We start from the raw sequence: 24,774 nt of genomic DNA on the forward strand, positions 1-24,774 counted from the left end.
GCAGTGGCGCGATCTCAACTCACTGCAACCTCTGCTTCCCAGGTTCAAGCAATGCTTCTGCCTCAGCCTCCTGAGTAGCTGGGACTACAGGTGCCCACCACCACACCCGGCTAATTTTTGTATTTTTAGCAGAGACGGGGTTTCACCATATTGGCCAGGCTGGTCTTGAACTCCTGACCTCAGATGATCCGCCCACCTCGGCCTCCCAAAGTGCTGGATTACAGGCGTGACCCACCATGCCTGGCTGCTAAAGTCATGTTTCTCTCTTGTCCATTTTGATTCATTTGCCCAACCCTTTCCATGCCAACCAGTGCTGGCTTTTATTAATTAGTCCACATTTTTTCTCATATGAAATGAGCCAAATAATGTCAGGGTCATCACCTTGTTGTGGTGCACCCAGGGTGGCCGTAGCTGGTGCTGGGACCCACTGGATCAGGCGTCCTGAAGCCTTCACAGGTGGGAGCCCAGGGCCCAGACAGCTCAGTCAGCAGGCAGGTGGGTTCAGCTAACCTGGTGCTTTAGCCTTACAAGTATCTCCTGCCAGCACCCTCCACCCTGGGAGGTGGGGTTACAGTGGGGACCTGGGGAAGGAAGGAGTAAGGAGAGTAAGGCCCTGGAGTTGTGCTTGGTGCTCTGGGCCTCCAGTCAGGATGGGGGATAAGCTTGGGCCGTCATGTGGACTCTCCCTGGGGAAGGGTCCTTCACCGTCCCGACTTAGTCTGTCTGTGAGACACGTCCCCGGGGAAGGAGGACACTGTTGCTGCCGGCTTTGCAGGCAGTTCTGAGTGTGGTATTCACTAGACACAGGATGGCGTGTGTTTATGTCTCCATGTATGTTTCGATTAGTGACAAGGCCTGGGTTTCTGCTCGACTCAGAAGTCTCAGAGCCGGGCTCAGTGGCTCATGCCTGTAATGCCAGCACTTTGGAAGGCTGAGGTGGGAGGATCACTTGAGCCCAGGCATTGGAGACCAGCCTAGGCAACACACATAGTGAGACCCCAGTATCTGCAAAAACTTTTTAAAAATTAGCCAAGCTTAGTGACCCAAGCCTGTAGTCCCAGCTGCTTGAAAGGCTGAGTGGGAGGATGGCTTGAACCCAGGAGGCTGAGACTACAGTGAGCTGTGGTTGCACCGTTGCACGCCAGCCCAGGCAATAGAGTGAGACCTGGTCTCAAAAAAAACGGCTTCTTAATCTTTTTTGGGTCAGAAGCTGAGAACCGTAGACCTACTATCCAGGAAAAGAAGCACTGTCCTAATCATTCTAGAGCACATCAACAATTTGCATTCAAATTGCTCTCAATTTCAGGGAGGGGCTCTTTTTTGTTGTTTTTTGGTTTTTGTTGTTTTTTTTTTTTTTTTTTTTTTTTTGAGACGGAGTCTCGCTGTGTCCCCCAGGCTGGAGTGCAGTGGCGCGATCTTGGCTCACTGCAACCTCTGCCTCCCAGGTTCAAGCGATTCTCCTGCCTCAGCCTCCCTGGTAGCTGGGACTACAGGCGCCCGCCACCACGCCCAGCTAATTTTTTGTATTTTTAGTAGAGACGGGATTTCACCGTGTTAGCCAGGATGGTCTCGATCTCCTGACCTCGTGATCCGCCTGCCTCGGCCTCCGAAAGTGCTAGGATTACAGGTGTGAGCCACAGTGCCCGGCCCCAGGGAGGGAGTTTTTGGAGCCCCAGAAGTCCATCCACAAAGTCCCCTCGGGTCATAGTTCTCAAGTAGTGGTGTTACTATTATTATTTTGCCTGCACGCTGCACGCGATAACATATTCATCACACGTGCACACTCTCGGTGGGGGGCACCTTGTGGGCATGGCATAGGACAAGTGCAGTGTGAACAGTTACTGGCCGGGAGCCCACAGAGCTGAGTCAGTAATGCCTGGCCTAATGGCCTAACCGGTCTTTGCTTGGAAAGTCAATGCGTGAGAGGGATTTCTCCTTCCCCAGACACTGCCTGGCACCTTGCCTGGGTTGCACAGAAGGAAATTAGGCACCATGGGGTAAAGGGGGGACTGAGCGTGATGCCTGGCTTCTCTCAGTATTCCTTAGTTGCGGTAATTGCTTAGGAATGCCTCCTCTCACCCGAGACAACCCCAGGGCTGTGCTCAGAGGCTGGCTGGGAAGGTAGGCGAGGCCACCCCGACTGGAGGGCTGGGGCCGGCCACTCCCCAGTTCCCCTCGGCCTGGCTGCATTTGCGGTCGCCTAGGGAAGGTGAGGAAGCGAATGACTCATTATCCCGGCAATTAGTCACACCACTGAGGCACGTGATCCGTGCAGGACGTGTGCCACCTGCTGCCCCTCTGCCCTGTTCAGTGCTGCTTCTCTCCCCACTCTGAATGGGAAGTGCAACCCCAGGAAATGATCACCCCCTTTCCGCAGACTTGTAGCTGCAGCAGCCCAGGACCAAGAGACTGGGACAAAAGGGTCATTCGCCTGTATATCCCAGGGCCACACAAGACCTCCAGGGACCAGGGGGACTGATCATGGAAAGGAGCATGTGGACGCTTAAGCCAAAGATTTCCCCATGTGGGCCGGGCGCGGTGCCTCACACCTGTAATCCCAGCACTTTGAGAGGCTGAGGGGGGCGGATTATTTGAGGTCAGGAGTTCAAGACCAGCCTGGCCAACATGGTGAAACCCCATCTCTACTAAAAATACAAAAATTAGCCGGGCGTGGTGGTGCGTGCCTGTAGTCTCAGCTCCTTGGGAGGCTGAGGTGGGAGAATCACCTGTACCACAGAGGTCGGGGCTGCTATGAGCTGAGATTCCACCATTGCACTCCAGCCCGGGCATCAGAGTGGGTCCCTGTCTCAAAAAAAAATAAAAAAAACTTGACAGACCTCAATTTCCCCGTCTCCACCCACTTCTGGGGCAGCCTTGGATCCTCTCTCCAGTGCACCCTCTTTCTGCCCCTGTCGGGGAGAGGTCCTGCTGAAACCCAGCTCTTAGAGGCCAGCTGTAGAACTGCATCTGAACAAACAGGGTGAGGAGTCAGGAACTGACCTAGACCCAGCGCCTCCTGAGAGCCAGACCCCGCATGGGCGATTTCACAGCCTCCGTCTCATGCGACATCTCACACTAGCCCTCTTCCCATTTCACAGAGGATACAACTGAGTCTCAGAGCAAGTGACCGTGCCAAGCTCAGACCTCGTTCTGTCTGACTGTCTCCAGCACAGCTCATTGTTTCCAGTCTGTATGAAAAAACCACCTCCTTCTCCCCTCAGTGTCCCTGCCCCCAACCAGACACACCTGGACGTGGCGAAAGGGGCTCGGGCCAAGGTTTGGAGCCCTGGGTCCTCATCCTGGTGGCTCTGCCACTTTGTGACTGTGATTGAGTTTCTTCCCCTCTTTGGGCCTTTCCTTCCTCACCTGTAAAACTGTTAGCTTGGCCCAATCATGTAGAAGCTCCTCCACCCCACACACATACACACTCCTGTTTCTAGAGTCTGTCTGGGCACAGGGCAGCTCCCTACCGTCTCCTACCAAGCACTTCTTTTCTTCCTGCAGGGTCTGTCTGTGGAAAGTCCAGACAGAGACTAAGCCTAACCCTAAACCATGAATGGATGGAGGGAAGCCCTCCTAGCGTGGAAAAGATAAATCTCTCCCTCAGCTGCTGGGCTCATCAGTCCAGCGGCCACTGTCAGGTCCGAGCTCTGCAGTGACTTCATCAATATTTTAGCTCCTGCAGAGCCCTGTTCCTTAGCAACTGCATCCTCCGTGCCCTCCAGAAAGGCGCCCGAGTCGGCTGCTCCTCACATCCCTGTCCTGTGGGTGCTGTGCCTTGCTGTCAGGTTTGGAGCCACTCACGTCACCCTGAACGGGGAGCTTTGGTCCTCATGACCCCAGGGGTGAGGCTGCATACAGGAGGCTTGTGCGCACCAGGCGAGGGAGAGGGACAACTTGGCATGTCAAAGCTCTTCGCCCCGGGCAGGAGCCGAGGGATGGGGAGGGGAATTTTGGAAGGAAGCCAGGGTATCTCCCTGGCCTGCCCTTGGCTTGCCCTTACCCCTTGCCTCACCACAGGTATGGGGAAGAGGAGCTTTTCTCCCTGTTCCGCCGTCTTTCCCAGGCTCAGATGCTGTTTCCCTTTGTGGCCTAGGTGCGGTGGAGGCTTGCCTCTTGCATCAGCTGAGACGCCGTGCCGCTGGCTTCCTGCGCAGTGACAAGATGGCAGCCCTGTTCACCAAGGTGGGGAAGACGTGCCCAGTGGCGGGGGAGATTTGCCACAAGGTACAGGAGCTGCAGCAACAAGCAGAGGGCAGGTGAGCCCTGGGCCAGCCCCTTCTTCCCTCCTTTCAGCTCTTCCCACTTGGCAATTGCTGCTTCCTAGGACAGCCCATTGGAAAGTTGGCATCCTGGGCCTGTTCCTTGCAGGGCCTCTGGGTGAGGGATCAGCCTGAGGGAGGGGATTGGTTCCTTGTGGGCACAAGGCTCTGTACCCCTCCTTCACCTCCCAACCCGTCAGTTCTCTGTGCTCCCATCTTGGGGTACCAAGCCCCACTCCCAATGCCAGCATTCTGGGGTTTACCCCTAGACCACCGCACTCCTGGAGCCCTCCCCGCCTTTGCAGGAAACCCTCAGGGGTCAGCCAGGAGGCCCTGCGGAGACAGGGCTCAGCCAGCGGGAAGGCCCCGGCCCTCAGCCCTCAGGCCTTGAAACACATATGGGTACGCACAGCGCTCATCGAGAAAGTTCTGGACAAGGTTGTGCAATACCTGGCGGAAAACAGCAGGTGACCGCCCTGTTCCCCAAAAACAGCAGGTGACTGCCCCGTTCCCCAAGCAGCCCCTCCCTTGACCCCTCTCCCGACATCCCTCAGCCCCAGCCCTCAGGATGCTTGCCTGTCCGTGACAGCCTGTAGGCAACCCTCCATCTCCCCGTCCCCTTCGGTGCCCTCAAGGCATTGGCCATACCAGGCACCTCACGAAGCCCAGTCCCTAAGGACTCACTGTTTCTTGGTGACTGATCTGAATCTGGTCTTTGTGGGGACATCCCTACCTGGTGAGCTTGACTGCCCTGGAATGAGCCCCGGAGCCTCGGCAGTCACACTGTCTGTCTCCTGGCAGCAAGTACTACGAGAAGGAGGCACTGCTGGCAGACCCTGTGTTCGGCCCGATCCTGGCCTCTCTTCTAGGTGAGCCTGAGAGCACAGGGACCTGTGCCAGGCCCACGGTGGGTACGGGGCAGGTGCTGAGGGAGCATCGTCTGAGCTGGCTGTCTCTGTCTCCACAGTGGGACCCTGTGCCTTGGAATACACTAAGCTCAAGACAGCCGATCACTACTGGACTGACCCCTCTGCTGATGAGCTGGTCCAGCGGCACCGCATCCGGGGTCTGCCTACTCGCCAGGACTCCCCTGCAAAGCGCCCAGCCCTGGGGGTAGGTGCCCCCTCCCCACCCTTTGGGCTCATCTGGGCTATGCCCATGGGCCTGTAGGGACGGGAAACCGGCCTCTCTACGGGACAGGACTTGGAGATGCCCCAAGGTAGCATCTCCGCACAAGAAGAGCCTTCTCCGCACAATAAAACTTAACACAAATGCCGGGAGCCCATGCTGGTCCGTGGCTGGAGAGCAGAGGGTGGCTGGGAGTAAACCGGGGCAGGAAGGACCCTGGGGTCAGCATGGAAGCGTGAGGGTTCTCAAGCCCTGAGGCCAGTTTCCCAAGGCTGGAGGCTGAGCCCTGGCCTTCCACACAGATCCGGAAACGGCACTCAAGTGGCAGCGCGTCGGAGGACAGGCTGGCTGCCTGCGCCCGCGAGTGTGTGGAGTCCCTGCACCAGAACTCACGGACGCGGCTGCTCTATGGCAAGAACCACGTGCTGGTGCAGCCGGTAGGAAAGCTTCATCCTGCCATCCCTCCCGGAAGGTCCCCGAATGAGACAACTGGAAGCCTCTAGCCATGGCTGTTCCTTTCCGGAGGAGCTTGACCAGAGAGGCGGGGAGAACAGCCCCAGCCTCCCAACTCCCTGTTTCACACTGCCCAGCCTTGAGTTGGCAGGACAGGAATGGCAGCCAGCAGGCGAGGGGAGCCCGCAGCATGGGTATGGCTGGCCTGGAATGGACCTGGCATCCAGGAGGCTGGCAGGAGAGAGTCAGTGGCACCAAGCTGACAAGGGAAACTGGGTCCTGTTTTCCCGTGCTTCTGCCCAGTCCCTAGTCCAGGACCCCGTGACTAGCCTAGCATAGCCTCCCCTCTGCCCAGCGGGAGCTCATTTTTCATAGGCCATCCCGGAGAGCCTCTCAGCCCTTCATTGTCTCTGTCTTCTGGTGTCTCCCACTGCAGAAGGAGGATATGGAGGCGGTCCCTGGCTACCTCTCCCTGCACCAGTCTGCAGAGAGCCTGACTCTGAAGTGGACCCCCAACCAGCTCATGAATGGGACTCTGGGGGACTCCGAGCTGGAAAAGAGGTGGGGGCTTTGGGACTCGCTCCCAGGAGCCAGGGCAGGGAGTGGGTTTGACCTCAGGCAGAGGGATGGAGAAACCCCACTTGCTCCAGGAGGCCAACCTCACTCTTTATCTGGATGCCAAGAATAGCAGGGAGCGGCTGCCTGGAGTGATTCCCAAGCTCTCTAGGACGGAGCCAAGCCTGGCCATGAAGAGGTTTGTCTGAGCCAAGCTCTCAGCGGCTGAGACTGACAGCTGTCCATGTGCCGAGCGGGCAGCACAGATCTCAGGGGTCATGGCTGGCTGTGCGCACTTCTTGGCTATGGTCATCCTATCTTCAGGGGAGTTTCGTGGGGTGGTAGGACTAGGAGACAAGGAAGGAAGGAAGGATGGCAGGTCTTTGGACACAGTGACAGCAGTCTGGTTCCTTTCTAGCGTTTACTGGGACTATGCCCTCGTGGTGCCCTTCAGCCAGGTCGTGTGCATCCACTGCCACCAGCAAAGTAAGCCTGCCTTGTCCTCGGCTCGGGTGGGAAGGGAGAGGCTGCCTTCTGCCAGCTGTGCACTGTGTGTGAGGCCTGTAAGACTCCTCGTCCTCCTCCCATCCCTGTTAATGGGGCTCCCAGGCCATGCTGTAGCCCAGCCATCTGCCTCCGACCCAGCCTGGGGGCGCTGGCCAGCAGGCTGTGATAGCCGACGAGAGGGCTTCAGCCCCACTCTCCACGTTCACCCCCAGAGAGCGGTGGCACGCTTGTGCTGGTGAGCCAGGATGGCATCCAGAGGCCGCCGCTGCATTTCCCGCAGGGAGGACACCTGCTGTCCTTTCTGTCCTGTCTGGAGAATGGGCTGCTGCCTCGGGGACAGCTAGAGCCCCCGCTGTGGACCCAGCAAGGGAAGGTAACTCGGGTGGGAGGCTTTGGGGGAAGCGCTGTGTGTGGGGGTTCTCTGCCCGCCTCCTTTCCTTCTCCACGTGGAGTTCTTAGGAGCAGCCTTGTGTGGAACCCTGGATGAGACTCTGCCCTAGACAGCCCGACCACCTACCCCTCCTTCCACAGGGGAAGGTGTTCCCCAAGCTACGGAAACGAAGCAGCATTCGCTCCGTGGATATGGAGGAGATGGGCGCGGGGCGGGCCACCGACTATGTGTTCCGGATCATCTACCCCGGCCACAGGCACGAGCACAGTGAGTGTCCCGAGCTTCATCCCTGGGGAGGAGAGGAAGATGCTCGGGGAGGCAGGGAGCGCAGCGTCACCCAGGAGGGAAGCGGGCAGGGCCCACTGACCAGGCCAGGTTAACACCAGAGGCTCATCGCCTAGCCTCTCAGCTGGACCTTTTACCCACAGATATTGCCTTTGAAAAGGTGCGTCTCTTCTACCCAGCTCCCTTCCCCACTTCTCCACCCCAGGACTCTTGGCTCAACAGACCTAGGCATCACTACACAAAACTCTTAGTTATCCTTTCGGACCCTGTCGAGGGGTAAAACACGTGGAGAAACTAGAAGTAGAAGGTGGGGAACCCTCCATTGCTCGTCACCTCCTGCTCCCCAACCCCCACAAGACAGTCCGGGTATGGGACCAGTGCTGCTTTTTTTTTTTTTTTTTTTTTTTTTTTGAGACGAAGTCTCACTCTGTCACCCAGGCTGGAGTGTAGTGGCGCGATCTCAGCTCACTGCAACCTCTGCCTCCTGGGTTCAAGCAATCCTCCTACCTCAGCCTCCTGAGTAGCTGGGATTACAGGCAGGCGCACACCCCCATGCCCGGCTAACTTTTGTATTTTTAGTAGAGACGGGGTTTCACCATATTGGCCAGGCTGGTCTCAAACTCCTGACCTTGTGATCTGCCCGCCTCAGCCTCCCAAAGTGCTGGGGTTACAGGCGTGAGCCACTGCGCCCGGCCCAGTGCTTCTTTTTGGATGGTGAATATTGTCCACTGACTGCCCTAGAGCCAGAGCCCTCCTCAAACCAGCTACTGATGAGCATTAGCTGAAGTAGCAGGTTGCATCAGAGACAGACTCGGGGCTGCCTGGGGGCTTTGGGGACTGGCAGGTAGAAAGGTGGCTTGGCCCTTGCGGGTCCTGCCCCACCCTGGACACACACCCCTGGGCCCAAGGGGGTCTCTCTGTCTATGTGCATCTACCAACACCAAAGTTCCCTTTCTGGTCAGAGTGCTGCTGCTGCCTATAGGCTTCTCTGGGCCAGACTTGCTTTTCTTACAGATAAGGTCAGGGAATTTGCCAGCCCAGAGTGTTTATTGCTAACAAGACCACCCGCTCCCTAAATTTCTAACTTGTGCCAAAAAGTTGTCAACAAGTTATCTCTGTATTAGGGACCAGACTGCCCAGACTGCACACTCAGCCACAGCATAGATAGCTCCACCAGGCTCAGAGGGCACACGGCACAGGGATGTCCCCCCTTCCCTGATGTACCTGACAAAGAGACACATCTTTGGCCAGAATGTATTTACACACTTGGCGCTTAATCTCAGGCTGTTGCTTGGTTTAGCTTCTCCAGTCTCTGCCTCCCCTCTTCGATCTTTGCCATTTCCCAATCCTGGTCACTTCACTTCAAGGAGTACCTCGCCAAGGGCAAGCCAGGGCACCCAGAGGCTGAAACTCCACCACGCAACTCCAGCTCCTTGAGGACAGCTCTGGGAAAACCCTTTCCTTTTCCTGGGAGGGAAGAAGGTGGAATTTATAGTCTGAAAAGGGGGATTTGGAGTAATCTTCAGATTTGGTCCAGCCTGAGAGGAGCTAGAGAACGATCAGGACCCATCTGCCAGCTGTCATGCGCAGCCTCTGCGAGGGCCGATGACCTCCTGGGCTGCCAGCCCGTCCCATACAGTCCCGGTCTTTCACATCCTCCCACTTCTGTTCTCTCTCTTCTGTTCTTCCTAGAGAGGCTGCCTCCGAAGAGTGAGGTTCTGCAGCTGCCCCAGCCCCTCGCCTCCTTCCACACTCTCCCAGGAAAATCATCCAAAGAGCTTTCTGGTCCCCTCCCTTCCCCTCTTCTGTGCCCTGCAGATTCACGATGACCCCGGCCTCCGTTCCACTCCCCTTAAGGAGGGAGTCTGTCCTGCCCAGGGATGAGGGTCCTCATGCCTCTGCCTCTTGCTGTTCTCTTTGAGCAGTCACTATTAACTACCACCACCTAGCGGCCAGCCGCGCGGCCTCGGTGGACGATGATGAGGAAGAGGAGGATAAACTGCACGCGATGCTCTCAATGATCTGCTCGCGGAACCTCACAGCTCCCAATCCGATGAAAGGTTTTTATCCCTCCCTCTCCCTCACCCCCCTCATCCCCACCCTCCCTCCCGGGCCCACCTGCCACCCACCACAGGGGCTCGAACGGCAGTGTTGGCATTAGGGGACTTGCACCCAGGGCAGTTCCCTTCCATCGGGGGCAGATCAGGGAGGGCAGAAGGAGGCCAGACAGGTGCTGGCAAGAAAAGGGGCTGGCCCAGGGCAGGTGGCTCCAGGCTGTGAGGAGGGCGCTTGGTGCCTGAGGAGGAAGAGGATTTGCCAATAGGAAGGTCTGATTATCTGATTGCCTCTTGGGCACCCTGAATGGCTCTCTGAGCCCATTCCTACTCCGGGGGTCAGGCTGGCAAATGCCAAACAGAGGTCTCTTCCTTTCTCTCTGCTGATTGGGAAGACCAGCCTTTGGGCCTGGTGCTTCTGACTCCTGACTTAACAGAAACAGGATGGAGGTACCGGGCCCTTCCTGGGGCAGGGGCAGCAGCTGTGGGTCAGGCGAGGGGTTGAGGGCTGCCATGAGAAGGGCCCCAGGGCTCAGTCTTCCCAGGAGGCCCGAGGGCCCCAGCTGGCAGGGCCTGGTACTTTGGCATGAAATCTAGAAATAGCTGCAGCATGGTGTCCAGGAAGGGGCCAGGCTCAGGACCTGGCAACATGAACTCCCGCCCCAGATATGCCCCTGGTTTAGTGTATGGTTTTGAGCAAGTTTCTCACTATCCCGGAGCTCCGTCTCTTCACCTGTGCCAGGGATAGAAATAAAACATGTATTCCTGCCCTCATGAACCTCAGGGTCCACGAGTGGAGAGGTCCCCTTTGTTGGAGGTGATAGCGTAGTGCCCTCAGCCTCTCAGGGTTCCTCTGCGTACCACCCATCTTTCCTAGCACAGAGCTGGCTTGGTAGAGAGGGAGCCCCACTCTTTTCAGCAAGCAATCAGCCAGGCGACCTGTGAGGGCTGGGATGGGTGCTCCAGGAAGGGGTGGGTAGGAAGAGGCTGAGGCCAGTTCTCCCAGAGACGAGGGGAGCGTCCCCATTCCTGCCCATTCCCATGCTACAAAATAATTGTTTCTCCCTTTCCCGCCCCTGCAGAGGACGTCCTCAGAATATGTCACACTCCCCCCTGCAGAGGACGTCCTCAGAATATGTCACACTCCCCCCTGCAGAGGACGTCCTCAGAATATGTCACACTCCCCCCTGCAGAGGACGTCCTCAGAATATGTCACACTCCCCTCAGGCTTCCAAAGTTCTGCCGGGAAGCCCAGTTCCTTAGCCAGCCACTAGGCCAGTGACAGTCTCCGGGCAGGCAGGGCGGCCTGGTCTGTGTTAGAACACACACAGCACACCCTCCGCACAAGCTGCCAGCTGCCCTCCTACTGCCAGGCGCCTGCCCGCATGCCCACCCTCCGTCCTAGCCCTTCCAATATGAGCCTGTAGGCCAGGCCTAGGTGGGAACATCCTACTTCTGATGTTTATTGCCTGCACACACCCCTGCCATCTGGTTCCTTGCAAACCTGGACTTGGGGCTGTTGCCTATTTACAGTGAACTGTCTGAGCAGTGTGGGAAGGTTGAGCTCTGAGGGGACCCACGGAGCTACTTCTTCCCCCACGAACTGGTAGTCAGGCTAGAGGCTGGAGGGTCCTAGCAGAGCCCTTGGCAGACTCGGTGATAGAAAGCCTATCCCTGACTAGTCTTAGGGCTGAGGCCTCCAGGATCAGAGAAACTTCCAGACCCACTGCCGGGGGTCCAGAGGCCTCAGGGCTCATCTGTGCATCCTCTCAAGGAACTCAGGGGCTAGGCCAACCCAGTATGGAGCTTCTGGGCCCCTAATACTTGGGAAAGGAGAGGAGGCATAAGAGCAGAATCAGCAGGCGGTTGGGGAGAGGGCTGGGGAATGGGGGCCCCCCACCTCCACTCCAGTCCATAATGACAACACTGTTGAGTCCGTTCTGCCAGCTGTTGCTTTTCAGGCCTGCAACATGCTTGACTTGTGCATGTGAATCAGTGGCGGGGTGTCCAAATTTCCTCTCCCTCCCTCTTCCTCTCCCCTTCCTTTTCCTGCTGCCTCCCCACAGAGCAGATGCTATTCACTCTAATTCTGCTCCAGGCCAGGCACCTTTCACTCGGAGTCTTAGGGGCTGTGGGGTTCGCCCACCCTGTTTTCTTGCTTTATACTTTCCTCATGCTCAGAGGAGAGAGTCAGAGTCAAAGCTGACCCAGCAGACCCCCCACCCCGTCCAGCCTGCGCCCTCACCCAGTCACGCCATAGCCCCAGCTGTCTGCACTGGGCTCGTTCAGACACAGTGTTCGAATGTGGCTGGTTCAGCTCCTTCCTGGAGGATTAAGGTGAAGAGCACTGGCCCAGGAGACATGCCTTGGCTGGGCCTCCTTTCTGGGCATGAGCTTGGTTCCCTTTGCCCACCCCCACCCTCGCCCCTGTTGCCCTCCCTGCCTGCCCGCCTGCTGCCTGCTGCCTGCCTGGCTGGGCCTCTTCCCACCCCAGCTCCTCCTGGGACTGTCCTCTTCTCTCCTGCCTGCTGCAGAGGCCTGAGCTGGGCTCCTGCCCCACTGCACCTGCGCCCTCCCCTTCTTCCCAGAGTCTCAGGCATGGCTTGCAATGCCCTCACTACCAGAGCCGCAGCCCCTCCTCACCACGCATGTTCCCTTAATTTGCCTCCTGGTGGAGCTGAAGGGCCAGATATCTGCAAAACTCCCAGCTGTGGGTCTGGGAAGAGAGCCCCGGCCAAGGCAGGGCAACCGCGGAGGGAACTGGAAGGGGCTCAGCTCAGCCCTCCTCACCAAGGCACACCCAGAGCTGGAGTCCGGCTCCCACCAAAGCCGAGCCCACGCCTGCGGCAGGCCACAGTGGGCCCCGGCCCAGGCTGAGCCAGCCAAGCAAACTGCTGCTGACAGGACTCCCTCAGCTCACACGGCTCTCCGTCCCTGTTCTTCCGAACTCTTCTCCACTCTCTCCCTCCCTCCCGGCATCACCCCCCAGTGCTTCCACTTCCTCTCTCACTTTGCTTCATCTCTGTGTGCCAGAGTTCCCCTTAAGCAGTGCCTTGCCCCACCTGGGCCATGGAAGCTCTCGAGGGTCTTGAGTTCTGACTCAGACCGCCTGGGCTGGCTGAGCAGGCCCTTGTCTGCTGGCAGCGTAGCTGTGTCCAAGGAGTCATCTTCTGAGGCTGCAACTGGGCCTGTTCTTCTCTGTCACATTGGATGGTGGGCCTCTGTGCCCAGCCACCACCCCCATCCCCAACTCTGTGCCCAGCCACCACCCCCGCCCCCACAGTGGCCTCGTAGCCCTGGGACCTGTGGCTTCCGTCCAGCTCCCTGGTGTTTTCGGGAGGCCACCGTGCTAAGTGCTGTTAGGCTAGGCAGGGATGGAGCAGAGCTCAGGGGCCGTGGGAGCTGACAGCAGGGGTGCCTGGCCTGGGCACGGGGCACTGCTCATCCGTAGCCACTGGCCACCAGATCTAGACTCCCAGAAGAGCCAGGCCTACGGGCAGGTGACTCAGATTCCTCGGGGGCTTTGAACAGTGGGGACTCCCTGGAGGGGAGCGTTCGGAGTTGGAAGTATTCCAAACACCTCCTTGAGCATCTCAGAGTTTGCCAAGAGGACCAAGCTGAATCCATGAAGGCTGAGCTAGCTGGTGGCACTTTGAGGAGCTAGCTGGTGGCACTTTGAGGAGCTCAGGTCTTTGTTCCTTCTCTTTCTTTCCCTTCCCTCTAGAAAAGCAAGTGCTAGCTGGTTGCAGGATAGAGCTAGGCACAATCATCCAAGACTCAGTCCAAGCATTTTACCACATGCAGAACGACACCTTGCCACCCCTCTCCAGGCTTGCTGGCGGCTAGGAAGTGTCAGGCGCCCTCTCTCCCTACCGTTTCCATCTCTGGGCTCTGGACCAGGCAGGCCCCACCTCTGTGATTTTCCACCCATGGGTGACTTGATGCTGCAGCTCTGGGCACAGAGGTGGGCATGCTGCCGGGTGCCTGGGAGAGAAGGCGTCTCAGGCCCTGACCATGCCACCCTTCCTGCCCGCAGATGCTGGTGACATGATCGAGATGCAGGGCTTTGGGCCCAGCCTGCCAGCCTGGCACCTGGAGCCCCTGTGCAGTCAGGGCTCCTCCTGCCTCTCCTGCTCCTCCAGCAGCTCCCCACATGCAACCCCCAGCCACTGTAGCTGCATCCCCGACCGGTGAGTGGGCAGCGCTCGGCCCCAGCTTCCCGTTAGCGTGTCCAGCCACGTGTGTGTCCATCTGTCCTTAAAGGCCGTGTCACTTGCAGCACGACAGGGTGGCCTCTAGAGTGGGACAGATCTGGGTTCAAATTTCACTTTTGCTACCCACGTGACTTACCAGTTACGGAATTACCGTGAGCCTCTACGTTTCTGAACCCCAGTTTCCTCATCTGCAAAATGGGGTGATGCCACTTGCTGCCTGTGCACTTGTGAGGACAGAATGAGAGAACCCAAGTGAATGTCCAGAGTTGTGCCCGGCACATCCTCGGCTCAGTCCCCGCGAGCTCCCCTTCCCGATGTGCACGCAGACCCTGCTGACAGGCCGTCCACCAGAGGACGCTCAGCAGCCACCTGCCGTGTGCCAGGGCAGTGAGTGAATGGCTTTTATGGGAGGTGTTCTCTTTTACCTTTACTTCGTCCTTCGTTTATTAATCCTGATGACCCTCCAGTGCCTCTCTCCATTTTTCACATGAGGAAACGAAGATCCACACAGGTGAAGTTCATTGACCAAGATCCCTGGGTGGTTGGGGGCCAGGTGGGGGCCCCACAGCAGCTCTGTCCAGGTGGCAGGCAGGGACAGGGTGCCCACTGACGGCTGCTGGGCTGCGGCTCCTCCTCCTTGCACCCTCCCCAGTGCCTTACCTGCCCCCCAGGACAGAGCCTCCTCCCTTCTGTCTCTCCCCCCACCAGAGGGGCGGCAGCCCCTCCCTGCTGAGCCCGGTTGTTCCCACAGGTTGCCGCTCAGGCTACTGTGTGAGAGCATGAAGAGGCAGATCGTGTCCCGGGCCTTCTACGGCTGTGAGTGTGGGGCGTGCCGGGCTGTGGCGGGCTGGGGGCGGGTGGCCCTGGGTCCCAGCCCCCTGCTGCCCACTGCTGCCCACTGCAGGGCTGGCACACTGCCGCCACCTGTCCACGGTGCGGACCCACCTGTCAGCGCTGGTGCACCATAGCATTATCCCACCTGACCGGCCCCCAGGGGCCTCCGCGGGCCTCACCAAGGACGTGTGGAGCAAGTATCAGAAGGACAAAAAGGTGCCAACCCTGGGGTTCCAGGGCCACAGGTCGAGGGGCTGGGGCGGGCAGGAGTGAGGGCTTCAGGGTAAAATGTGGCAGTGGGCGCGGTTGACAGGCCAGGGCCGATGCCACGGAGTGACCAGGGTCCCGGCAGAATCTCTTGCAGCTGGGCATGGGGCTGACAGGGGAAGGGGGCTGGACTGGGAAGCTGTCCTGCCTCCACATCGCCCAGTGACCCTGGACAAAGCTTTGCCTCTCTCCGGGCGCCATTTCCTGCCCCTTAAGGAGAGCAGAACGAGATCTCATCCCGCTGTGAGCTGGGGCACGGGAGGACGTGGCTACCCCAAAGCAGGCTTTGCCTGGGCTTCAGCAGTCACTAGAGGCCCCACTCCAGCCCATTCTCCGTGGGATGGGGCTCACCCAGCTGGGCCACAGTGACTGTGGAGGCTGCACAGTCTTGACTCTCCGGGTGCCTCAGAACTACAAAGAGCTGGAGCTGCTGCGGCAAGTTTACTACGGAGGCATAGAGCACGAGATCCGCAAGGACGTCTGGCCCTTCCTGCTTGGCCACTACAAGTTCGGCATGAGCAAGAAGGAGATGGAGCAGGTGAGGGGAGCCTGTTCCCATGGGGCTGGTGAGATGGGGAGCTGGGCCAGGGGACGCCAGGGAGGGGACCTTGGAAGCCTCAGCCCCTTCCCAGCCGGAAAGAAGCATGGCAGGGCAGCTCGACCGTCCTTACCCTGAGGCCCGTCTTGAGTCTGAGACTCAGGACCCAAGGTCCAGTGCAGGCCCAGCTCCTGAAGGGGAGGGCCTGGTGCACGCGTCCCCCATGGTCGTGGTGTGGTCTGAGTACAGGTGGACGCAGTGGTGGCAGCAAGGTACCAGCAGGTGTTGGCAGAGTGGAAGGCCTGCGAGGTGGTGGTGAGGCAGCGGGAGCGGGAGGCCCACCCAGCCACACGCACCAAGTTCTCCTCAGGCAGCAGCATCGACAGCCACGTGCAGCGCCTCATCCACCGAGACTCCACCATCAGCAACGATGTGAGCCAGACGGGGCCTGGAGGGTTGGGGGTCTCGGGGGCCACCCGCGTTTTATGCACAGTGGTCCTGAGCACCAGCCTGACCTCTGGGAACTGGTGGGGCCCTGCGAGAAAGGTCTAATGTGCCTGTGTCTCATTTTCTCCAACTGGAAATGGCTAACTGTGCCTCTGCCGCCTACTTCTCTGGGTATTGTAGGAATAAATTGAGAGAGTGCATTGTGCTCAGTTTTAGCCAACTATAGGGAAAGATGGACTTACTGGGATTTAGGGAAGCCCTCCTCCTTGTAGAAAGACCTCAGAGCTAGCAACAGGCAGCGCTGGGTTCTAGTCCCAGATCCACTACTGACAAGCTGAATGTCTCTGGGCAAGCACTTCCCGTCTCTGGGTCTCAGTTTCCTCTCTCCACCCATATCCTCTGACTGCAGAGGCTTCCTGAGAACTGTCGGCCTGAGAATAGGGGAGCCCGTAGAGTAGCCCCATTGGTGTCGGCTGGCGAGATCCTTCCTCCCCACGATGTTGCCTGTCACTGTACAGAACTGACTATACCAGGCTCGTTCAGAGTACGGGAGGGTAGCTCTTTCTGGCATCACTCCTGCCTTTCGAACAGCAAGTTCTAAACTGTGACTGCCTGGCCCAACCGACACTGATAAGTTTCAATTTTAAGGACACTTTTATTAATTTTTTTCTTTAAAATTGCCTCTTTAGATAATATGTGTTCTTGTTACTTTACTAAATCCTTACCAACATTAACAGAAAATGTAAGTTGAAGCAAGTTAAATGTAACTGGCTGGGTGTGGTGGCTCACGCCTGTAATTCCAACACTTTGGGAGGCAGAAGTGGGAGGATTGCTTCAGTTCAAGAGTTCGAGACCAGCCTGGGCAACATGGTGAAACCCTGTCTTTACAAAAAATGCAAAACTTTGCCGCATGTGTTGGGGTGCGCCTGTAGTCCCAGCTACTCGGGAGGCTGAGGTGGGGGGACCACCTGAGCCATGGAGGGTGAGGCTGCAGTGAGCCGTGATCCCACCACTGTACTCTAGCTAGGGCCACAGAGCGAGACCCTGCCTCAGAAATTAAAAAAAAAAAAAAAAAAGAAATAGAACAAAAAAGGCACATTGTCATTTCCCACGTGCTTTGTTCTTAATCCCCGATCCAGGAACACATTCTCCCTCTGTCGGGCTTTGGGTTTTGTAAAAATCTCAGTCTGTGCCAGTGCCCAGCTGCTGAGCTCATGGACAGCAGTAGCCTTCCTCGCTGGCGTATTCGATTGCCACAGAACTGTGGCCTTACCCAGCACTTCATGCTTCCTGCCCAAAGTAGAAACTACTTTTAGCATCGCTTTCCCCACGTGGTCAAAATAGAGAAAGAAAAATCCCAAACAGTCTCTGTACGTGTCTCTTCTTTTCCCCGTGCCTTGTCCATGGTGGTGGACTGTATCTAGGAGGCAGAATGTTTGCTTTTCCTTCCTACATCTCCCCACCTTGCCTGAGGGCTACTGGAACTGACTAGGTGCTTGCTACAGAACGTTCCTGTCTTGTCCTGCTGAACACTCCATACTGAAAATAAGGCAAAACTTGTTTTCCTAAAACCTTTAGGCTTCTCTCCACCCAGCCACACCAAAACACTAAGGCCATTCTCCTGGGCTCATGACTTCAGGCGTTTCTAGAATGAGACTGAGTTCAAACTGGCCATTGAGCGTTCAGCCCTCTGGCTCCCCTTCTTCCCTTCAGTAGCCCCAGGAAGACCTGGGGCTGTTCATTCAAGCAGGGCTGAAGACGTGTCTTCATGTTTGGCCAGAGGCTTGTTTCTCTCCGCCTGGCTGGCTGGGTCAGAAGCTGGCTTGGTGCTCCGTGGCCACAGTGTTGGAGGCTGTGGTGGGAGAGGGGGTGTGAAGAGTTTTGCATTCCAGCTCCCTTCTGGCCCGAGGAGGCGGTGGGCTGCAGGAAGGTGCTGGAGTGCAGGTGGAGCCGCCCTGTGTTCACCCACCAGGTGTTTATCTCTGTGGATGATCTGGAACCCCCCGGGCCCCAGGACCCTGAAGATTCCAGACCAAAACCTGAGCAGGAAGCAGGAGCCGGGACTCTGGGCACCGCCATGGTGGAGCAGCAGCATTCCATGGAGTTCGACTCTCCAGACTCAGGACTGCCCTCCTCTCGCAATTACTCCGTGGCCTCGGGCATCCAGTCAAGCCTAGATGAGGGGCAGAGCGTGGGCTTCGAAGAGGAGGACGGCGTTGGGGAGGAAGGCTCCAGTGGGCCCGGCCCTGCAGCTCACACTTTGACGGAGCCCCAGGATCCCAGCCAGGAGAAGCCTCAGGCCGGAGAGGAGCTTGCGGCTGTGTGTGCAGCTGCCTACACTGTACGTATAAGCTCCCCAGGCGCTGCTCCCAGCCGCCCCACAGGCCCTCTTGACATCCCAGAGCTGGGGAAGCGCTGGTGGGGTGGAAGGCGGGGTGCCCTGACTGCCCTGGAAGGGAGTTCTGAGCCCATTTCTCAGCATCCCCAGAGGACTCGCTCTGGTCTCTGGGTTCCCTGTTTTGCTGCATTTCTTGGGGCATCACCTCCTGCCCCCAGCCTGGGAAGGGCTGCCTGGTCTCATGCCTGAGGGCCCTCCACTCTTCCAGATAGAATTACTGGACACCGTGGCCTTAAACCTGCACCGCATAGACAAGGATGTGCAGAGATGTGACCGCAACTACTGGTACTTCACGCCCCCCAACCTCGAGAGGCTCAGAGACGTCATGTGCAGGTGCCTTGTGGGGCGGGGCTCAGGGTGGGAGGCGGGACCCTGCCGCGCACTCGCTCCCGCCCGTTACTCTGTGAAGATGAGGTCTGGAAGGTGCCCTGCTCCTCTCTCCTGCTCCTGAATCACACTTGGCTCCCCCTGCCTGGAACGCTTTTTCCCTGCACACCCCTCCCCCGCGCCTCTTCATTCTTAGAGGTCTGCCAGACCTCCACTTCAGCCACACCTCTTCAGGAAGCTTTCCCTCATCCCGGCACCCCCACCCCACGTACCAAGCGTGACAGCCATGTCTCTCCCTAAGTCGAAGTGCCTTGCGGGGGGGGGGGGGGGCCGTGGGTTGTTCCCCGTTGTCTCCCTGTGGGGGGTGCACAGTACATGCCTTAGGGTCGCGGGAAGGCTGACTTCTGGGCGGCAGGTGGCTCTGGAGGCCGTCTCCCCAGGGATCCCGAGGGAGGGAAGAATGGGGCACAGCCACAGTGACTGCCCCTGCCTTTCAGCTACGTGTGGGAGCACCTGGACGTGGGCTATGTGCAGGGCATGTGCGATCTGCTGGCTCCTCTCCTGGTCACCCTCGACAATGGTGAGGGATGGCGGGACAGGGGACTGGGCTGCGTAAGCTGGAGAAAGGACGAGAGGGTGGCCAGGTCTGGAAGGGTGGGAATGGGAGCCGGCTCTGTCCCCCGCGTCTCCTGCCCTGCCAGCTTCACGCCTGTCTCCCCTCAGATCAGCTGGCCTACAGCTGCTTCAGCCACCTCATGAAGAGGATGAGCCAGAACTTCCCCAACGGGGGTGCCATGGACACCCACTTTGCCAACATGCGCTCCCTCATCCAGGTGAGGCCGGTTGCCACCCATGGGCATGGGAGCAGGCAGTGCTGGGCTGGTCCATCGTCCACATGGCTAGGGAGCATTCCAAAAACATACTTGACATAGAAACTTAATTTCTTTCATTTTAAAAGACATGGTTTCAGCCGGGCAAGGTGGCTCAGGCCTGTCATCCCAGCCCTTTAGGAGGCCAAGGCAGGCGGATCACGAAGTCAGGAGTTGGAGACGAGCCTGGCCAACATCGTGAAACCCCATCTCTACTAAAAATACAAAAATTAGCCGGGTGTGGTGGCTCACACCTGTAGTCCCAGCTACTCGGGAGGCGGAGGCAGGAGAATCAATTGAACCCGGGAGGTGGAGGTTGCAGTGAGCCGAGATCGCACCACTGCACTCCAGCCTGGGTGACAGAGTGAGACTCTGTCTCAAAAAAACAAAAAACAAAAAACAAAAACTCATGGTTTCAGTGTTAGAAATTGAGGAGGAGTGTGTGTGTGTGTGAATGCTCGTGCCCATGAAAGTTCTGGCGAACAGTAGGGGTTGCTGATGACATCAGATACCCAGAAAATCCTATAACCCTAAAAATAATGCAGCCCAGAGAGATGGGTGATGGGAGGGGCAGCAGGAGCAACCCACCCTCCACAAGGAGATCCGAGGGGGAGAGAGTGCACCGCACGGCACAGGGCAACAGACAGACCCACTGCCAGGTTGGGGATTGCCTGCATCCCTGGGCGTGAGCGGAGGGTGAGTGGTGGCCAGAGGCAGCATCGGCTCAGGGCTCAGCCTCTCTCCCTTTTCCCACCCACATAAGATCCTGGACTCAGAGCTGTTTGAGCTGATGCATCAGAATGGAGACTACACCCACTTCTACTTCTGTTATCGCTGGTTCCTGCTGGATTTTAAGAGAGGTAAGAAGTGGGTTGGATCATGGGGCTGAGGTCAGGGGCAGTGAGAGATCCCTCTTCCCCAAAGCCAACAGTTCTCAGTCCTAACTGGACCTTGGAACCACCTGGGGAGCTTTAAAACCTACCAGAACCCTGGCCCCACCCAGCCCAGACTCATGAACTGTGGCTGCCTGGGCCTGTGTGTTCTTCAGTGCTCCCTGACCAGACACAGTGGCTCACGCCTGTAATCCCAGCACTTTAGGAAGTCAAGGCGAGAGGATCGCTTGAGCCCAGGAACTTGAGACTAGCCTGGGCAACATAGCAAGACCCTGTCTTTAATTTTTAAAAAAGAAAGAAAAAATGAGGCTGGGTGCGGTGGCTCATGCCTGTAATCCCAGCAGTTTGGGAGGCCGAGGCAAGCAGATCACTTGAGGTCAGGGGTTTGAGGCCAGCCTGGCCAACATGGTGAAACTCCGTCTCTACTAAAAATACAAAAATCAGCCGGGCATGGTGGCAGGTGCCTGTAGTGGAGGCGAGGTTATAGTGAGCTGAGATTGTGCCACTGCACTTCAGCCTGGGCAACAGAGCCAGACTGTGTCTCAAAAAAAAAAGAAAAGAAAAAATTAAAAAGAAAACAAAATTTCCCTAGGTGATTCCAAAGCGCCACTAGGGTTGACAATTACAACTCTCATAGATCATGCTTTGGGGAACTTTTTTCAAACCAAAGCATTCCTGAGCACCGAGATGGGAGGCCTGTGACAGAGCTGCCCGGCTGAAGTGCAGGCAGAGTCTACAGGAACCCAGTGTGCAGAAATTACCCAATAAAAGGATGGCGCCTTGGTACGGGGTACAGAACCCCCATTCTTGAGCCAGGCTCTGTGTCATGGAGAGAATCCCAGGACTTTGGCTCCTGAAGCTCTGACTCCTCACCTGGCTCCATTTAGAGGCCCGTGAGCCGCCAGTCAGGCCAGCCAGCCTCAGCCCCAGCCCCAGCCCCAGCCTCAATCCCAGCCGTAGCCCCAGATATGCGGCCAGGACAGGTGAGCAGCAGCCGCTTACTATTCCCAGAACTGCTGTATGAGGATGTGTTTGCTGTGTGGGAGGTGATCTGGGCAGCCAGGCACATCTCATCGGAGCACTTTGTCCTGTTCATCGCCCTCGCCCTGGTGGAGGCCTACCGAGAGATCATCCGCGACAACGACATGGATTTCACTGACATCATCAAGTTTTTCAACGGTATGAGCCGGCCCAGCCATCCGGGCTGCCCTGAGCACACAGTTGGAGGGTTCTCAGGAATTCTGGGGGCCCTTCCCCAAAGGCCGGGATGTCAAGAATCTAGCAGAGCAGATGGAAACAGAGCAGGGTAGTCAGCCACCTCCTAGCCTGCTGCCCTTTCTCTGGGCCTCCCTACAGCTCTCCACGTTTCCCCCCAGAACGTGCTGAGCATCACGATGCCCAGGAGATCCTGCGGATTGCCCGGGACCTCGTCCACAAGGTGCAGATGCTCATAGAGAACAAGTGAGCTGGGGCCAGGAGGCAGCAGCCACGCGGAGCCTGGGCTCCGGCAGGGAGAGGTGCAGGGGAATCACCACCCAGACCTCCCCAGCCACCAACCGACCCCACCTCTGTTCCTAACAAAGCGATTGTGAGCCTGGATCCGACTCCCGGCAGTGCTGACCCTGCAGGGCAAGTCAGGGGCCAGGATGCCTTCGGATCAGGGCCAGGATGGGAGGGGTCAGCCTCAGGGAGCAGCTGCCTTGGGGGACACACCTACTCTGCTCCCCTCTCACACATCTGGGAATAGCCCCACTGCCACCTGCAGCCTCGGCCTGGACTGTTGCCCATGAGTGAACCTGGGACCCCAAAGGATTAATGGGCTATAGTGGCCTGGGCCCTACTTAGCTGGGGTGGCAGAGGGCGAGAGGCTCTGTGCTGTGTCCCTTCTGAGGGTCCCTTTGCAGTCCCTGTATATTGTGCGTGCACCAGCCCCAGTTGGAGCAGCCAGAACTGCTGCCGGTTTAGACACACGTCCTGGGTGCGGGAGACCTGGGCCGCCTTCAGGCTGCTCCCCCGAGATTCTGGGGCAGTCGGAAGATGTGGGCCCTGGGTGGGAGCAGCCCACTTCAGCAGCACTGCCACTGCCTTTGGCCACCTGAGGTGACCCTCAGGCCTCCCCGGCCCTGTACACTGTACCTCTGTGTATCTGTACAGCCTCGCTCCTGCCACCCCACCCTTGCATTCTGCATTAGGTACTTCTCCGAAAACCACGTGTAAGTGATGCTCTTGCCAGTGGATGATCTGGAATGCGACCGGAGCACTTGCTCTGAGGAATCCCAGGGTGACTGTGTAGGGGAGCAGTCCGGTCACAGCCTCCCCTCAGAGACAGGCCTCAGTTCTAGGGCAGCCCATTATCTGTCGCAGACATCTGCCACGTCCCTGAGACTGCGGGAGGCAGGGGATGCATGGGTGTCCCCATCTGTCCCTGGTGAGAAGCAAGGCTAGCTCTGCCTTCCACATGCTTCTCAGGATGCCAAGAGGCCTAGGAACCCAGAAACCCCCTTGGAGGAGCTGTGTACACGGGGGTGCCAGGAAGGGCATAGCTCCTGCCCCCAGGCCTAGGCATGCTGCTTGCTCGGCCATCGCCACTTCCTCCTCTACCCCAACACATGCAGGCTAGGCCTTGCCCTGGAACCTGGAGGCCCTGCCCGAGGCTGGGGCCTGTCCACCAGCCACCAAAGTCTGGCAGACTTTGTGCATTTGAGAAACATGACAAAGGGCCCCGCAGCCCTTCTGCACCCAGCACAGCCTGCCCAGCCCAGCCCTGCCCCCGGGCACTGCACAGCCTGTCAGGGGGCCAGACCACCCCATTGTCCATTCTTGTTGTCCATGAGTCCTTGGCCTCCACCAAGCACGTGTGGCCATTGTGTGCCTGCCTTAGTGACTCCGTGGTTTTGTGAGGAGCAGAGTGTGTATGGTTTTTGCCTCAGAAACTATACTCTTCTGTGTAACAGACCAATAAACAGCATTTGTCAACACTGGAGCCTCTGGGACTGGACACTGAGAGACCACGTGCCTTCTTTAAGCTCCACAGTTGGCCAACCCCAAAAGGCGAGGACGGCAAAAAACTAAAGTTTCCGAGAGAGGTACTCCAGCCGCCAGCTGGTCAGGAAGTCAGGGTGATTTGATAGCCAAACCTCAAGTACTCAGCGCCCTTGAGGGGACCTCACCCCAGAGTCATGGCCCCATCTCACGATGACCAGTGGCCCCTCTAGCCTGTGGATGAGAGAAGGTCCCTGTCCCATCCCTACCCCCTGCCTGCCCTCCTGACCAGGCTGCAATGAGAAGCTGGAGCTTGACAATGGCGACGGAGCTGCCCCTGTGGGCGTGGCTTTCACCCCCTGAGCACTGTCTGAGAGGCCTGAGGGGAGTGTCAGGAGGAGTCAAGACCCTGCTGAGCTATAGACAGGCTCAGCTGTAACGGGTCTCCACCTCTCTTCCTGCCCTTCCCCAACCCGAGTGCTACTGGTCCCATCGTCGATGGCTCCAGGGAGAAGACACCAGTCACACAACATGTTTTCTATCCTAGAGGACACTGGCTTCCTGGACATTAGGGCCTGTTGTCCACTCATTCAAAGCTGAAGACCCCAGCCCATGGTCCTAGCAGGCTGAACGCAGCTTTATTATACAGAGAGAGAGAGATAGACAGATAGACAGAGTCTTGCTGTCTCTCCCAGAATGGAGTGCAATGGTATGATCATGGCTCACTGCAGCCTTGAACTCTTAGGCTCAAGTGATCCTCCCAACTCAGCCTCCCAAGTAGCTAGGGCTACAGGCGCACCACCATGGCGAATTTTTATATTTTTTTGGTAGAGGCAGAGGCTCACTGTGTTGCTCAGGTTAGTCTTGAACTCTGGCCTCAAGCAGTCCTCCCTCCTTGGCCTCCCGAAGTGCTGGGATTACAGGCTTGAGCCACTGCACCTGGCCCTGAACCCAGCTTTTAGGAAAGAATGCAAACTAGTGGCCAGAGCTACCCAAAGAAACCAGTTGGCGCAGAGAGAGCTCTGGGGCCAGGGAACTTGATAAGCCCTTCAGGGAACACCCCCCACCCGCCAGCTGACTCTGTTGCCTGGAGGAGTCAATTCCCTTTGCTGTGGCCACCTAAAGGAAATTTCACCCAGCCTGGGAGTAACCCAGTTCCTTCACACACTTCCGTCCTGCGCTACTCCCCCTGACTACTGGACTGGGATCCTGGGACCAGAGGGGATCCCACAGCTTTTCAAAATGATGGGACAGCTGGGGCGGGAAGAGCAAGCAGCACAGTGGGCTCTCCAAACACCAGCTCAAGGAACCTTCGCAATCTGGAAAGTCAGGTCTTCCTCTTAGAGAGCAGGAGCTGGTAAATGGAAGCA

The 24,774-nt window shown here is 57.8% G+C and overlaps 1 protein-coding gene across 9 annotated transcripts in view; it reads left to right on the forward strand.

Moving 5' to 3' along the window:
- SGSM2 (small G protein signaling modulator 2) overlaps nt 1–24,774 on the forward strand; it is a 47,184-nt gene that overhangs the window by 20,931 nt on the left and 1,479 nt on the right. Inside the window, 22 exon segments of one of the 9 annotated variants that reach the window (NM_001374099.1) lie at nt 4,097–4,259; nt 4,568–4,729; nt 5,064–5,131; nt 5,230–5,375; nt 5,693–5,827; nt 6,280–6,404; nt 6,817–6,884; nt 7,118–7,278; nt 7,437–7,563; nt 9,507–9,641; nt 13,672–13,825; nt 14,601–14,665; nt 14,754–14,899; nt 15,360–15,488; nt 15,738–15,920; nt 17,908–18,276; nt 18,542–18,666; nt 19,158–19,240; nt 19,384–19,493; nt 20,293–20,389; nt 21,434–21,601; nt 21,799–23,400. In NM_001374099.1, the coding sequence (NP_001361028.1) occupies nt 4,097–4,259; nt 4,568–4,729; nt 5,064–5,131; nt 5,230–5,375; nt 5,693–5,827; nt 6,280–6,404; nt 6,817–6,884; nt 7,118–7,278; nt 7,437–7,563; nt 9,507–9,641; nt 13,672–13,825; nt 14,601–14,665; nt 14,754–14,899; nt 15,360–15,488; nt 15,738–15,920; nt 17,908–18,276; nt 18,542–18,666; nt 19,158–19,240; nt 19,384–19,493; nt 20,293–20,389; nt 21,434–21,601; nt 21,799–21,887 (3,008 nt within the window). In that variant the 3' untranslated portion in view covers nt 21,888–23,400. 9 annotated transcript variants of the gene reach the window in all.

Source organism: Pongo abelii, chromosome 19 (genome assembly GCF_028885655.2).
Source record: "Pongo abelii isolate AG06213 chromosome 19, NHGRI_mPonAbe1-v2.0_pri, whole genome shotgun sequence".
NCBI classification, from domain to species: Eukaryota; Metazoa; Chordata; class Mammalia; order Primates; family Hominidae; genus Pongo; species Pongo abelii.